General features: G+C 44.0%; 1 protein-coding gene across 1 annotated transcript in view; it reads left to right on the forward strand.

The window, feature by feature from the left end:
- Positions 1-14609: 14609 nt before the first annotated feature.
- LOC133968216 (junctophilin-1-like) overlaps positions 14610-17601 on the forward strand; it is a 29610-nt gene continuing 26618 nt past the window's right edge. The window contains exon 1 of the mRNA XM_062404130.1: positions 14610-15238. Coding sequence (XP_062260114.1) covers positions 14860-15238 — 379 coding nt within the window. The 5' untranslated portion in view covers positions 14610-14859. The remainder of the gene's footprint in view (positions 15239-17601) is intronic.

The following is a 17601-nucleotide window of genomic DNA, read 5'->3' on the forward strand; positions in this document are numbered from 1 at the left end:
AGGTGTGACCGTGGCCTGGCACTAAAGTCGTATGAGTCAAATCAAGATGAATGAGCTGAAGCTGCAATATTGGTCACTAGAGGGCAGTGTCAGACCATGGTTTGCCCAAAGCACAAATTGTCTTCCCAAGGGCTGAAGTGCTCGTTCACACATTGTTAATATGTTGGAAACTGAATTAAACTAACTGATGTTTGTCAATTAATTTGAGAGATAACTTAAGTTCATTATTAAGAGTAACATTATAATTTTCAAAGTGTACATTACACGGTCTGACCGTGGTGTGGTGTGAAATGATTCGCCAAAAAATAAGGATTTATTATAACTCTAAGTGCATTTTTCCATCAGCCTCAAACCTCATTCACACATTCACAGTCCCGCCCTGATCAGATCCATTTGTCAATATTGACTCATCATTACAGCGCCACCTGCTTGCGACAGGAAGTGACATGTTTAATACTTTGATGCACTGCTCCTGGCTGCTTTACAATACACAGCTCATAAGGTATCAGTCAAGTCATAGGTTCATAGTCAAAATTGTGACATTTCCTCAAACCGTAAATGTTGAGGTGCGGCGCTGGATCATCCTTCGCCAAAGGAGAAGATGTTGTCATAACCTCAGTTTGCATTGTCCTATCATCACCAAACTTCTGTCTCATGATCAGAGTTCAAGCCTGAACAGTTCTATATGCCAATATTTCCTCAGTGTCATAGCGCCTGCTACTGATTCACCCTAAAACAGGGAGTTCTTTGTAAATCCAATCTGTATAATCCAACTGGCTCCAAACTACTGACCTTGATCACAATCCTGACCTGAACAGCTCCATTAATTAATATTATAATATAGGGTCATAGCGCCACCTACTGATCAGTGTGAAAATGAAGGTGTGGTATCATTGTCCAATTGACACAAAATTGCTCACCCTACATCAGAGCCTCTACTTGAACAGATCTATTAGTCTATATGTAATAATAGTGATGGTTCTTCCTACTGGTAAGCTTTGTTTTACAACCATCATTTGATTTACATAACATTTTTACAGTGTGATGTGCAATTGATAGCGTGGACCGTATAATGAGCAATTGGCAGGCAAGGATTGACATCGCGTGACCTGTCCATAAAGTGATAATTATTCATGATTTTAAACCTTTTTATAATTTAAACGAGTGAACTCATTCTGAAACAAGTCAGAAACGTCAGCAGAGAGTGTGTGTCTCACACACACACACCAAATTCTGTTTTCTCTTCTTATTCTCTTCTGCTGACACATTGATTCACTGACAGAAAATACTGTCAATGATATGAATGTCTTTAATATTTATCCAAGGCAGCAGGGTTCAATCTACACGGCCTAATATATTATTGTATTGTCATATCATATATAGCAGTTTTCTTGCTATCTTTTGCGATATGTCTTCTTTTTAATCCAGTCCAAGTAGAGAAGATAAGTTTGTGGAATTTGTGTATGCCAGTTGCATTCTGGTGCAGTGTTCATTATGTATAATAGGACTACAAAGTATTAACATTAGGTTAAATTGAAAGTGAATACAAAGAAATCCAAGTGTACTTTTTATGTGGGGATTAGGAGGTCAAACATATACACTATTTCAGCAGTTTAGTTTTGAAGCTCAAGCAGCAGATCTGCTATTCCTTTTAGTTTTGGAGTGAGATACTGAAGGTCTGAAACATGACATAGTGTGTGTATTTGGAAAAACTAAATTTGACCATCAAAGCTGGCTACTGAAGAGAGTAGAAAGGCTCTAGCTTTATATCTGAGACGTTTAGTCAGTACTGAATTTAAATGACCAAGAAAGATCGTTGGAAGGTTTGAGCAGAAAACTGAGTTACTCTGAGCTGTAGACAAATTATTCGGGGGAGTTGAAATGTTGCTTTTCTTTTCTTTTTGTCAGTGCAGACAGCAAAGAATACAGGCACGTTTTTAATGTTTGTTGTATTTACAGGTGTGACTATTGTTAATCAACTTAGTAATATGTAAGTTCAGATCAGACCACTGGAGGTGAGCTCCACAATTTATCTGAAAATCCAGTGAGAACATACCTCTGTCTGCCAGACCATATCCAGTGCTGCCACCTCTTTTGGCACAGGACACTGATTTGTAGATTGTGTCATGCTCTTACAATACCTCAAACAGAGCAAGCCACTGTGTCAGCCCTAGATTAATATTATACTTTAATGCGATTTAAGTCTGAATTTTATTTGCTAGAGCAGATTCGAATTGTAATTGTGAAATAAGTTTCTAAAAAGCAAGTGTCCTCTGATCTACATCTGTTGCAACATTTTCTATTTCAGCCAGCCAAAGTCCTAACATTGCCTTATCTAGAGAATTCAATATTTCTTTGGTATGGAAGAAGATACAGAGATACAGAGAGTTTTCATCTCTGCTGCAATAATATTTAGAGTCAGGGGTGTGTATGTGCACACTAAATAATGGTCACCTAATGTGAGCACACAACTCACATAACGAGCTGTTACTACGTTAGTTTAAACAAGCCAACATTACCAATGTTGTGCGGAGCAGTTGATGCAGTTATCAAATAATAATGAAAATTATCATAATATTAATATTGAGTTGCCTCTACGTTTCTGTAGTTGTTACATCAGATGAAAATAATTATACCTTTATATACCTTTAAGTCAAAAGCAAGACTCAGACGAGGAAAATTCAAAAGTCAAAGCTTTTTACTCAAACACTTTGTCGGTACACAAAAGAGCAGTCTGAACAAAGGCAAAGATTTCCAAGGGGTAAACTTAAGGCTAGACAATTATCAAAAGTCAGGTTCGGTACAGGTTGTTACAAGACTACCAGTAGGAAAAACCTGCTGGCCATTTACACAGGAGTAAACTACATTGTGGCAACGACAAAGGGAAGCACACACACTAAATATACACTAGGGAAAGGATTTCACACAGTGGGACAACCAAGAACAGGTTAGGGTGGGGAAGGCCCCCCAGGGAACTGTGCTGTCCCCCTTCCTCTTCACAACATACACTGCTGACTTTAAGCACTGCACAGAGACGTGTCATCTGCAGAAGTTCTCTGATGACACGGCCATTGTGGGGTGTGTTGAGGGCGGAGGGGAGGCTGAGTACAGGGACCTGGTTGACAGCTTGGTGAAGTGGTGTGGGGAGAACCGCATGCAGCTCAACGTGAAGAAGACGAGGGAGATGGTGGTGGATTTCAGGAGGAACAAGCCCCTTCCCTCTCCTGTCTGCATCGGTGGGACGGCTGTGGAGGTTGTCCCTGCATACAAGTACCTGGGTGTCACACTGGACAATAAACTGGACTGGTCCACCAACACAGAGGCCGTCTACAAGAAGGGCCTGAGCCGGCTTTATTTCTGAGGAGGCTCAGGTCCTTCAATGTCTGCAACAAGATGCTGCAGATGTTCTATAAGTATGTTGTGGCGAGCACCATCTTCTTTGCTGTGGTGTCCTGGGGTGCGGGCATCAAGGCTAAGGACGCCAACAAACTGAAAAAACTCATTAGGAAGGCAGAGTCTGTGGTTGGCTCTAAGCTTGTCACCCTGGAGGAGGTGGTGGAGGACAGGATGCTGGCAAAACTGCTGGCAATCATGGACAATCCCTCTCACCCCCTCCACATAACACTGGACAAGCTAAGGAGCAGCTTCAGCCACAGACTCATTCAACCCCGCTGCTCCAAGGAACGATACAGGAAATCGTACCTCCCAACCGCAAAAAGACTGTACAACGCATCTACCTCTGTCAGAGCCACCATCACAGAACTGCACTAAATATACCTGTCTCAATTCATCACTTTATACAATAATATTGTCTTTTGCACACTCAGTCTACATATTCTTACACTCTAATAGTGTATCATATTATCTATTGTATCGCCAAATACTTATATTTATACCCGTACTATATATCATATATTATATCATACTCTTTATATATTCTTTGTATAGATAAGTCTATATACACATATTTATACATGTGTACATGTTGTTGTTATTATTATTATATTTTACTATTATTATTATTATATATACTGTTACTGCTATTATTACTATATACTGCTATTATTATATTGGTATAATTACTTTCATATATAAATATATATTATATACTATATATACTGTACTATTTTTTATATATATACTGTAACAATAACATTGAACCGTCACCTTATCGTGGTGGAGAGGTTTGCGTGTCCCTGTGAACCTGAGGGCTGTGTTGTCTGGAGCCTTGTGCTCCTGGTAGGGTCTCTCATGGCAGAGTGGTCTCAGGTGAGGGGCCAGACTAAGAATGGTTCAAAAACCCTCAATGAATATCGACACAAGAGGAGATGGGACCCAGCCCGGAGGAAGCCCGGGGCCCCCGTCTGGAGCTAGGCCCAGACGGAGGGCTCGATGGCGAGCGTCTGGTGGCCGGGTTTGCCACGGAGCCCGGTCGGGCATAGCCCGAACAAACTACGTGGCACCCCCCCTCTCTTCATCTCATGGGGGAAGACCCGTTGGGGTCGGGTGCGCAGCCACATGGGTGGCAGCGAAGGTCAGGGGTCTCGACGGACCAGACCCGGGCGGCAGAAGCTGGCTCTGGGGACGTGGAACGTCACCTCGCTGTGGGGAAAGGAACCGGAGCTTGTGAGGGAGGTGGAGCGCTATCAGTTAGATCTGGTGGGGCGCTATCAGTTAGATCTGGTGGGGCTTACCTATTTCAAACTATTAGAAATAAAATCAACCATCTCCTGCCCTCAATTGGCACTAATACCCTCCCAACAACAGAGATCTCAGAAACGGCTGAGAATCCTACCCATTACTTAGACAGCTTCTCTCTGATCACCCGTGATCAGTTTACCAAATTAATCTCAGGTTCTAAACCAACAACCTGTATCTTAGATCCCATTCCTACCAACTTACTTAAAGACATTCTGCCCCTAATTGATAGTTCGTTACTTAACATTATCAATCTGTCATTATCATCAGGTTATGTACCACAGTCTTTTAAAATAGCTGTCATCAAACCCCTACTCAAAAAACCCACCCTAGACCCAGAGGTTTTAGCCAATTACAGACCAATATCTAACCTCTCCTTCATTTCTAAAATCTTAGAAAAAGTGGTAGCCAATCAGCTGTGTGAGTTTCTCCAGGAAAATAATATATATGAAGACTTTCAATCGGGGTTTAGAGCATATCACAGTACAGAGACAGCCTTGGCAAAAGTCACTAATGACCTTTTAATAGCCTCAGATCAGGGACTTGTGTCTGTCCTCGTTCTGTTAGATCTCAGTGCAGCATTCGACACAATTGACCATCAAATTTTATTACAAAGACTAAAACAGTTAATTAACATTAATGGAACCGCCCTTAACTGGTTTAAATCGTATTTTTCTGATCGCTCCCAATTTGTGCAAATTAATGATGAGTCATCTGTGCGCACCAAAGTTAATCATGGTGTTCCACAGGGCTCTGTGCTCGGCCCAATTTTATTCTCATTATATATGCTTCCACTAGGAAACATTATCAGGACACACTCGGTAAATTTCCACTGCTATGCGGATGACACCCAGTTATATTTGTCAATAAAACCTGAACAAAGTAATCAATTAACTAAACTTCGAACATGTCTCAAGGACATAAAAACCTGGATGACCCGCAATTTTCTCTTATTAAACTCAGACAAAACAGAGGTTATAATACTTGGCCCCAAACACCTTAGAGATGCATTATCTAATGATATAGCTGCGCTAGACGACATTGCCCTTGCTTCCAATGAAACAGTCAGGAACTTGGGAGTGATCTTCGATCCTGATTTATCCTTTAATAGTCACTTAAAACAAATTTCTAGGACCGCTTTTTTCCACTTGCGTAATATTTCAAAAATTAGACATGTCCTTTCACAAAAGGATGCAGAAAAACTAGTCCACGCCTTTGTTACATCGAGACTGGACTATTGTAATTCATTATTATCAGGCTCCAGCAGGAAGTCGTTAAAGACTCTACAGCTTGTCCAAAATGCTGCAGCACGTGTCCTGACGAGAACAAAGAGAAGAGAGCACATTTCTCCAATATTAGCATCGCTACACTGGCTTCCAGTTAAATCTAGAATAGAATTTAAAATTCTCCTCCTCACCTTCAAGGCCCTTAATAATATAGCGCCTTTATACCTTAAAGAGCTGTTAATACCTTATAAACCCACTAGAGCACTCCGCTCCCAGAATTCAAGCCTACTTGTCGTCCCTAAATTCTCTAAAAGTAGAGTAGGAGCCAGAGCTTTTAGCCATCAAGCCCCTCGGCTGTGGAATAATCTACCACTTTCAGTTCGGGAGGCAGTCACCATCTGTTCGTTTAAAAGTAGGCTCAAAACCTTTCTTTTTGATAAAGCTTATAGTTAGAGCTAATTAGTGCGCCAGAACGTTACTTGTTCTATTTTATGACACATGACACACGGAGCTTCTCTTTCCAGCTTCTCCTTCCTCTTCTCCATCCCTATCCCCCTTCCCCGGAATCCCTTTGCTTTATCACCCGCAGATCCAGGGCCTCTGTGGCCGCACCATGGATTACGGTTTGTGGATCGCGCACCGGGGGTCGCGGTGTTGGATCCAGTGTGGCGGATTCTGAGTCATGTGGGCTGATCGTGGTGCTGGTGGCGGACCCTGTGTCGCGTTGGCATTGGGCACGGGCGGTGGACCAGGACCGCAGTGGTGGCTTGTGATGGGTCCTCCTGGTGGGCGGCGGTGGACGGTGACTGAGGACTGAAGTGGCGTCTGGTCTGGATGGTGGATCGTGGTCTAGATGGTTGCTGAGCATGGACTGTGCTTCATCAATGCTGCTAGAGACTTTGATTATTGATGATGTTCTCCTGCACGTGGCATCTATTGCACTTCTGTCCGTCCTGGGAGAGGGATCCCTCACATGTGGCTCTCTCTGAGGTTTCTACATATTTTTACCCTGTTAAAAGGGTTTTTTGTAGTTTTTCCTTACTCTTGCTGAGGGTTAAGGACAGAGGATGTCACACCCTGTTAAAGCCCTATGAGATGAATTGTAATTTGTGAATATGGGCTATACAAATAAAATTTGATTGATTGATTGATTGACCTCCACGCACAGTCTCAGCTCTGGTACCTTACTCCTGGATAAGGGTTGGACTTTATTCTTCTCCGGAGTTGCCAAGGGCGTGAGGCGCCGGGCGGGTGTGGGGATACTCATAAATCCCCGGCTGAGCGCCGCGGTGTTGGAGTTTACCCCAGTAGACGAGAGGGTCGCCTCCCTGCGCCTAAGGGTGGTAGGGGGGAAAACTGTGACTGTTGTTTGTGCGTATGCACCAAACAGCAGTTCAGAGTACTCGGCCTTCTTGGAGACCCTTAATGGAGTCCTGTATGGGGCTCCAGTAGGGGACTCCGTACTTCTGCTGGGTGACTTCAACGCCCACGTGGGCAACGATGGAGACACCTGGAGAGGCGTGGTGGGGAGGAACGGCCTCCCTGATCTGAACCCGAGCGGTCGTTTGTTATTGGACTTCTGTGCTAGCCATGGATTATCCATAACAAACACCATGTTCGAACATAAGGGTGCTCATAAGTGTACCTGGTACCAGAGTACCCTAGGCCGAAGATCAATGATCGATTTTGTGATCGTGTCATCTGATCTGAGGCCGCATGTTTTGGACACTCGGGTAAAGAGAGGGGCGGAACTGTCAACCGACCACCATCTGGTTGTGAGTTGGATCAGGGACTGGGGGAAATTTCCGGATAGACCTGGTAAGCCCAAACGAGTAGTGCGGGTGAACTGGGAACGCCTGGAGGAGGCCCCCGTCCCAGGTATCTTCAACTCACACCTCCGGCGGAGTTTATCTGGCATTCCTGTGGAGGTTGGGGGCATTGAGCCGGAGTGGGCGGTGTTCAAAGCCTCCATTGCTGAAGCTGCGGCGGCTAGCTGTGGCCTCAGGGTCTTAGGCTCCTCAAGGGGCGGTAACCCTCGGACACCGTGGTGGACACCGGTGGTCAGGGAAGCCGTCCGATGAAGAAGGAGGCCTTCCGGGATATGATATCCTGGAGGACTCCTGACTCGGTTGCAGGGAACCGACAGGCCCGAAGGGCTGCAGCTGCTGCTGTGTCGGAGGCTTAGCAGCGGGTGTGGGAGAAGTTCGGAGAGGCCATGGAGAAGGACTTTCGGTCGGCACCAAAGTGTTTCTGGAAGACTATCCGGCACCTCAGGAGGGGGAAACGGGGAACCATCCAAGCTGTGTACAGTAAGGATGGGACTCTGTTAACCTCGACTGAGGAGGTTGTCGGACGTTGGAAGGAACACTTTGAGGAACTCCTGAATCCGAATAACACGCCCTCTATGTTGGAGGCAGAGCTTGAGGTTGATGGTGTTTCATCGTCAATTTCCCTGGTGGAGGTCACTGAGGTGGTCAAACATCTCCGCAGTGGCAAGGCCCCAGGGATTGATGAGATCCGGCCAGAAATGCTAAAGGCTCTGGGTGTTGAGGGGCTGTCATGGTTGACACGCCTATTCAACATCGCGTGGGAGTCGGGTACAGTGCAAAAGGAGTGGCAAACCGGGGTGGTGGTTCCCTTGTTCAAAAAGGGGGACCAGAGAGTGTGTGCCAATTACCGGGGCATCACACTTCTCAGCCTCCCTGGTAAAGTCTACTCCAAGGTGCTGGAAAGGAGGGTTCGGCCGATCGTCGAACCTCAGATTGAAGAGGAACAATGCGGTTTTCGCCCCGGACGTGGAACTACGGACCAGCTCTTCACTCTCGCAAGGATCCTGGAGGGGGCCTGGGAGTATGCCCATCCGGTCTACATGTGTTTTGTGGATCTGGAGAAGGCGTATGACCGGTCCCCCGGGAGAAACTGTGGGAGGTGCTGCGGGAGTATGGGGTAAGGGGGTCTATCCTCAGGGACATCCAATCCCTGTACTCCCAAAGCGAGAGCTGTGTTCGCGTCCTCGGCAGCCAGTCAGTTTCGTTCTCAGTGGATGCTGGTCTCCGCCAGGGCTGCGCCTTGTCACCAATCCTGTTTGTGATATACATGGACAGGATATCGAGGCGTAGTCGTGGTGGGGAGGGGTTGCAGTCCGGTGGTCTGAGGATCTCGTCACTGCTTTTTGCAGATGACGTGGTCCTCATTGGATCATCGGCCTGTGACCTTCAGCACTCACTGGATCGGCTGGCGGCCGAGTGTGAAGCGGCTGGGATGAGGATCAGCACCGCTAAATCTGAGGCCATGACTCTTTGCAGGAAAACGATGGATTGCTTACTCCGGGTAGGAAATGAGTCCTTAGCCCAAGTGAAGGAGTTCAAGTACCTTGGGGTCTTGTTCGCGAGTGAGGGTACTATGGAGTGAGATGGGCGGAGAATCGGAGCAGCGGGGGCGGTATTGCGTTCGCTTTACCGCACCGTTGTAACGAAAAGAGAGCTGAGCCGCAAGGCAAAGCTCTCGATCTACCAGTCAATCTTCGTTCCTATCCTCACCTATGGTCATGAGGGCTGGGTGATGACCGAAAGGACGAGATCACGGGTACAAGGGGCCGAGATGAGTTTTCTCAGAAGGGTGGCTGGCGTCTCCCTTAGGGATAGGGTGAGAAGCTCAGCCATCCGTGAGGAACTCGGATTAGAGCCGCTGCTCCTTTACTTAGAAAGGAGTCAGCTGAGGTGGTTCGGGCATCTGGTAAGGATGCCCACTGGGCGCCTTCCTTGGGAGGTGTTTCAGGCACGTCCAGTGGGGAGGAGACCTCGGGGAAGACCCAGGACTAGGTGGAGAGATTATATCTCAACACTGGCCTGGGAACGCCTCGGGATCCCCCCGTCAGAGTTGGTCAATGTGGCCCGGGAAAGGGAAGTCTGGGGCCCCCTGCTTGAGCTGCTCCCCCCGCGACCCGACCCCGGATAAGCGGATGAAAATGAGATGAGAGATGAGATGAGACAATAACATTACCATCATATCATCAGTACTTACCATCATCTGCCACTGCACCTTATCTACCCATTTATCTTGTGTTTCTGTTTTTATTGTTTCTACCGCAATATTTTATATTTTATTTTATTTTATTTTATTTTATTTTATTTTATTTTATTTTTTTATTTTATTTTATTTTATTTTATTTTATTTTATTGTATTGTATTTTATTGTATTCAAATGTACCGGCTGCTATGACGACTTAATTTCCATTCGGGGATGAATAAAGTAATCTATCTATCTATCTATCTATCTAATCAACAGGAGGGAAACCCGACAGGACGTTGGATCTGAAATGAGAGACACAAGCTGCCAAAATCCAACAGCAAAGCACAGAGTGAATAATAAAACATAACGTAATCATCTCAAATCGGCTCTTGTACAAACTCATGCAAATTCACAGTAGTCAATTAAAATTGTATATATGTGACCAAATATAACAAATCACAATTTTTACTCAGGGGGGGTTTAACAATCCATACTGCATACAAAACTACCTGTCCTTTGATACTTCAAAATCCAAGAAGAAAACATTCCCAAAAAGACTTTGGATGTGGTAGATGAAGGATTGCCGTTGCTTGAACTCTGTGTGATGTTGAACGAATCTAAGGGAGCTATTTTATAATCTAAAAGTTAAGTATGAGAACAAGTGAAAGTGAGGTGTATAGTATGTCACAGAGTTATCCCACAACAGGCAGCGGCTCTTATCAGACCTTTTATCAAGACAGGTGTGAGACTAAACAACAATGTGATGCACACACATTCTAATTTCAAGATTAACACTACGCAGCAAAGGTTATTTATAAATCATTTGTGTGAAGGACTAATATCTGGCCCAAACTGCTCATGCCACCACCCTCCTTTCATTTGTTTAGAGTTTCAGCTCCATAAACATCTTCACAGAGACAGAAAGAAGCTCACATTTAAAATCCCAACAGGAAACTTTGGGAAGAGCTACAGGGATGTGAGTCTTCGTCTGGGATAAATTATATAAGCTGCACAGGAGGAGGGTTGGTGTGCTGTCGGGGATAGAGCGGTCGTACTCTAACAAGAGGGTCGGGCAGCTTGATCCTAAAGTCTGCCATTCCGCATGTCAAAGTGTCCTTGGGCAAGAAAACTGAACACCAAAATTGCCCCATCTAATTGGGAAAGTTTTGCACATGGATAGATGTACTGCATGACTATGACTGTGAGTGTGGGAATGGGTGAATGGCAAAACTATAGGCTATTTGAGCAGCCCACATAATTGCTGTCTGCCTACTTTGATTGGTTACGAGCAAACTGTGTGCACAGTTACAAAAAGAGGAAGGGCAGAGCGGAAAAATGCAAGAGAGAAAAATAAATATTTCACTGTCGTGGCAATTCTGCAATCCCACTCTGACAAAGAGGAGAGAAAGATATCTTGCAGTATTGTAATGCTCTAAACATTAAAGTGAGACAATTCTGTAGAGATTTGTTTCTTGTTCCTCGTTGTCAGTGGGATTGCAGAATGGCCACAACATCGACAATGTTGGTTCATTATATGCAAAGCTTGGGATCTTTTGATGACCTCAAGGCAACAATACCTTAGTTTAGACAATCAGGCCTAGATGCATTCAGTTGTACAGGATAGAGCATGATCATGGTTACATTGTATAAGATTCAATGATGATCAACCAATGGGGGAAATTACATGATTACATTTTGCATGATCAAAAATCACAATCCCCCCTTTTGACCATGTTTGATCAACCATAAAAGTAAAAACTTAGAGGGAGGGGAAATCAAGGGGGTAAAGTGATCCACTTACTTTTTCCACTTTAGAACTGCCATAACAACACATGTTGTATTAGTTAAAATCCTGACAGCTAGATTGACAACCACACATTCCAAAACTAATATCGGACTTGTAACAGAATCATGGGGATTGTGCAATTAAGCAGATTTATGATTATTATGATTCATGTGATCTCTTGCACACCCTAGCTTACCTGCACATTGTTTCTCTGTCCATTTAGCAGGGACTTGGATATTGTTTTTCTCTCCGTATTCAAATTCCCTTTCACTGCACTTAACTTTTCTTAAGGACTTCTTTCCTTGCATGACCTCAGCGGCTGCGCTCTCCATCTCTGTGAGGGGTGTTTGGCCCCAGGTTGTCTTCCTGTTGTAGTTTCGTGGCATTATGGCTTTTCTACAATGTTTATGATATTAAAAAATAAAACATATGTAATGTAATATTACACTAAACTTAACTTGTGCTTCATGTCTCACTTTACCCCACAGCCAACATTAAAAAAAAAAACATCTCTTTGCAACTCAGGCTAATCTTCAGCTAGCATCAATCACATGGTTTTATATGTTGGGACTTCATCAACATGTATGATATAAGTTTTCTACCTGAATCAATTTGTTTTGACACAACAGTGGTTTAAGTTCAAAGCAAGAAAATGTACATCATCTTGCGGCGCATATCATCATGAGCACACATCAGCCTGCGGCGCACCTCATATCATCCTGCAGTGCACATCATCGTGAGGCGTTTATCATCCTGCGGCGCACATCATCACCACTCATCATCGTGCGGCGCACATCATCCTGGGGCACATCATCCTGCAGCGCACATCATCCTGGGGTGCACATCGGCGCACACCATCCTGCTGCACACACGGCGCACATCATATCATCCTGCGGTGTACATGATCCTGCAGCGCACAAAAAACTGAATCCTTCCTCTTCTGTGCAGGAACAACTTTAATGAAAAGACAAAGACAACAACTCTAGATGAAAAGACATCATCATGTAAAACAAATCAAACGGTCTGTACTCACCAGTGTGCTGCACGACCACAAACCAACGCACGACATTACCTCAGCACTTCATCATGCAGCGCACATCATCCTGCAGCGCACATCATCCTGGGGCACATTGGCGCACATCGTCCTGGCGCACATCATCCTGCAACGCACATCATTTTTCTGCGCACAAAAAACTGAATCCTTCGTCTTCTGTGCAAGAACAACTTTAATGAAAAGACAAAGACAACAACTCTAGATGAAAAGACATCATCATGTAAAACAAATCAAACGGTCTGTACTCACCAGCGTGCTGCACGACGAAAACCAACGCACAACAATACCTCAGCACTTCATCATGCAGCGCACATCATCCTGCGGCGCACATCATCCTGCTGAGCACATCATCCTGCTGAGCACATCATCCTGCAGGGCACATCAGCCTGTGGCGCACCTCATTGTGTGGCGCACATCATCCTGCAGCGCACATCATCCTGAGGCGTATATCATCCTGTGGCGCACATCATCATGGGGCACATGATCCCGAAGTGCACATCATCCTGGGGCACACATCATCCTGCAGCGCACATTGGCGCACATCATACTGCCGCACATCATCCTGCAGCGCACATCATCCTGGGGCACATCATCCTGCGGTGCACATCGGCGCACATCGTCCTGCTGCACACATCATCCTGCAGCGCACATCATCTTTCTGCGCACATCATCCTGTGGAGCACATCGGCGCACATCATCCTGCAGCGCATATCTTCCTGCAGCACACATCTCCCTTGGGCGCACGTCTGCGCACATCATCATGCGGCATTCTGCGGCGCACTTCATCCTGCGTTGCACATCAGCGTGCTCAAGCGCACTTGGGTTATGCAGCAGGACAATGATAGGAAACACACCAGCATGTCCACCTCTGAATGGCAAAAACAAAAAAGAAGCCAAAATGAAGGATTTGGAGTTGCCTAGTCAAATTCAGGACTTAAATCTGATTGAGATGCTGTGGCATGACCTTAAACATGTGGCTGAATTAAAGCTATTTTGCAAAGAAGAGTGGGCCAAAATTCCTCCACAGCAATGTGAAAGACTCATTGCCAGTTATCGCAAATGCTTGATTGCAGCTGTTACCGCCAAGGGTGGCACAAGCAGTTATTAATTTTGGGGGTAATTACTTTTTCACAAAGGACCAGGTAGGTCTGGATAGCTTTTTTCCCTTAATAAGTGAAATCATGATTTCAAAACTGCTTTTTGTATTTACTTAGGTTATCTTTGTCCAATATTACAATTTGCTTGATGATCTGAATCATTAAAGTGTGACAAATATGCCAAAAAATTAAAAATCTGGAAGAGAGCAAATACTTTTTCACAGCACTGTATATGCTTTTTATATTTCATGTAATGTCTGTTGATTTCTCTTCAAAGAGGATTTGAAGAATTTAATCTCTTTCTGAAACCGAGTTTATTTTCAGCTCAAAATAAAGTTCTCAGTCACCACCATCGTCATGTTATTCTCTGTGTAACAACACGGGGGTTGTGTGTGTGCATATATATATATATGACATTGCTGATCACTACTTAACCTCTTCAAGAATGAAAAGGTTATGAATAAATTTGTTTGAGTTTGCTAGAAGTCATTAAAAATCAGGAAAGTTGTGTAATTTAAAAGCAAGCATTTTATAGCCTATATAGAAAGTGAACCATTGTATTGGGGATATATTGACGTAGGTAATGATTTGTATTTTTAATTTAAAGATATACTCTATACTACAAATAATTAACCAATGGTGTTCTCCTATCCGGGTTACGTCTGTAGGTCTCATGCATTTACTTTGAAAGTCAAACAGGAAGCCTTGTTTAGTTTGACCACGGATAACTTTGCAGACACTACGGTTTGGGGAGAGTGGTCTGCTGCTCAGCCGCGGAGCGACCGGCCGCCTCTCAACGCTCCTTCACCCCTCTCAGAGGAACCGCACCGCTCTGCCGATGCGCCCAGCAGCCGCCGTCCCTCCCCGCCACATCACACCTGTACCCAGAGCTCGTCTCCTCACCGGGGCTTCGCTCTCAAAACCTTCCCCCATCACACTCTGTATTTCACTGTAAGACCTCAGGTAGCACTCTCAACTCCCTTCTGAATGACGGGCGGTCGGTTCGACTTTGACGATGGCGGCACATACTGCGGAGGCTGGGAGGACGGCAAAGCCCACGGCCACGGTGTGTGCACGGGACCCAAGGGCCAGGGCGAGTACTCTGGCTCCTGGTCCAACGGCTTCGAAGTGGTTGGCGTGTACACCTGGCCCAGCGGGAACGTGTTCCAGGGCTACTGGGCGCAGGGCAGGCGCCATGGACTCGGTGTAGAGACCAAAGGGAGGTGGATTTACCGGGGAGAGTGGACTCACGGGTTCAAGGGCCGGTACGGGGTCCGGCAGAGCCAGAACACACCGGCCAGGTATGAGGGCACCTGGAGTAACGGACTGCAGGATGGCTACGGCGTGGAGACGTACGGTGATGGAGGTGAGAGGGGGACTGGGTCGCTGTTTGGACATATAATAATAATAATATAATCCAACCACTTTGGAAATTTGTCCTAGATTAATTTGATCCACCTCACGTCGATGCCTCATTATTGTGAATGAAGCAAATGTTTAAGGTTTTACTCGATGGAAACACAGGAAATAGCTGTTGTGGAACTTTGACTAAAATTTCATTTGGATCACATTCTCACCTAATGGAACACAAACCAACATAAGTGACCTGGCTGTGACACACATCTCAGTATGAAGTTCGATATGACTATATAGAAGTTGTGTGAGTATATATGGTAAAACTGAAAAACTCTTTGAGACACTCATTCCATATACCCACTGTGCATAGTGCAGGGGTTGAAGCAGTCTGTGCCTCTAATGGATCAACATCAGATAACGCACACACAGAACCTCTTCTAAACACGCTTGGAACCATTCAGATGAAAATGGTTCAGTACACCACATATTGAAAAGTGCACTATGAATAGTGAAGGACAGATTATTATTTAGGCTATGGTTAGTTTCCCCTTGATCCAATGTCTGTGCACTAGGTATGTGTGATGTTTTGTAAATGGTTGAAGTGGTCGTCCTGCCATTCAGTGCCATGCATTTTATTCAGCAGACCTAATTGATCGTTGTTCAACAGCTGGTTACTTATATGTGACATAGTTATGAGTCTCAGTTTGTAGCAGGATGGTGAAATGTTAGGTTGTATCAGTAGCAGAGCTTGACCCCTGCATTATGAATGATTAACCACACTATATCAACATGTATTTCAATTGTATTTATAATACAAATACAATTAATGATGTGAATACCTTATAATATACAACAAATAGTCAGCAAACAATGACACATTGAAGGGGAACCAGCACATCAAAGTGGATGTAGTTCCAGTTATTGTAATGTTTTATGAGAGTTAGTTTCATGTGATGGTTAAACTGGACAAAGTGACTGACACCAACAGGTGGTTGGCCATGTTCAGGAGGTGGAGGGGCTCAGTTTACCCTATGAGCTGTGCAGCTATGTCATCATATTCACTCATGATTTATTAGATCTGTAGTAATATCCCACACTCGTGCTTCCTTTACACAGCACACCTTTATTTCAAGAAAGACTTGTTTTTTATTCTGAGTAACTCTTGTATGATTTGTTAAGGAAGCACGACATGAAGGAAAATATAATGTCAGCGCATAAACAGCAGAATCTCTTTTTTGCTAGTTCTTTCTCTTATCTTGCTGACTGATGTGTTGATGCCCTCAGTTTTTCACTTAAATATATAGTAATATAATAGTAGTAACAATAGTCCCTGTCTGCAGCAACTTGAGCAGTAGCAGATAGCTGCAGTGATACAGGTGTAATTTTGACTATAATAATAGGAACATGGAAATCTCAGTTTTAGAGTTATACATAGATTAAAATGAATAATTACTTCCCACTGAAAACTCAGCTGAAGTAAAATCAGTGGTATTCCCTGCCCAGTGAGTTTTCATTAGTAGGCCTACAGTCTATACATTTTTAAATTTCATAGTCTGCTCCATTCTTCAGTGTCTTCAGCATCACTGGTGAGTTGGGTTTTTGTAGAGTAGACAGTATAATACCGACCACTATGTCTTCATTTACAGAGTATAGCAAACTGTTCACATTATAAGATTATTTGTGTTTAATAACATGTCCTTTATTTAATCTGACATCAGATTGTCTGTTGTTAGGACAACATTTGTATGCTGATGCTGTTGAGAAGTCTAGCTCATTTAGTCAAAAGTATAAATGTGTGTTGAGAGTCAGGTCAAGTTCTGTCAGTTTGTCTTGTTAATGATATCCACAGTGCAGAGTGTTGAACAGGGCTCTGACTTTTGCTCACACATAGTGGTGCGTATCTCTCCCTTATACAATGATACAATCAGAAAGATGTGTTTCAATAGGATTCGATTTGGTGCTATACAAAGCAATCTCATACAATTCATGTCTAGATATATTATAATTTATATTATAAATGAGAATAGGACCATTATAATAAAGAATAACCTACTTTAAGAAGCTATTTTATACAAGACCGGAGAATCTCATGTATTTTTTTTTGGTGCATGACAGTGTAAAGAAATGGAAGCTGGGATAAATGTATTCAGAACCACATGTTAATAAGACGGATAGAAAAAAATACTAGAAGAACAAACATTTTTGACAAAATTAACATTAAGTGAAGTTTGTCTGGCATACCCATGATCAGCTGTATAACTTTGGCAGATAGTGAGGGTGAAATATAAAAAAAAAGAAAGAAGCCCAAGCACATTTAAGCTCTCTTCATTGTGCTAATTGTGTTAGCATCTACAAATGTCCTCTTTGCCTTAC

This window comes from Platichthys flesus, chromosome 14, assembly GCF_949316205.1.
Source record: "Platichthys flesus chromosome 14, fPlaFle2.1, whole genome shotgun sequence".
Taxonomy (NCBI): domain Eukaryota; kingdom Metazoa; phylum Chordata; class Actinopteri; order Pleuronectiformes; family Pleuronectidae; genus Platichthys; species Platichthys flesus.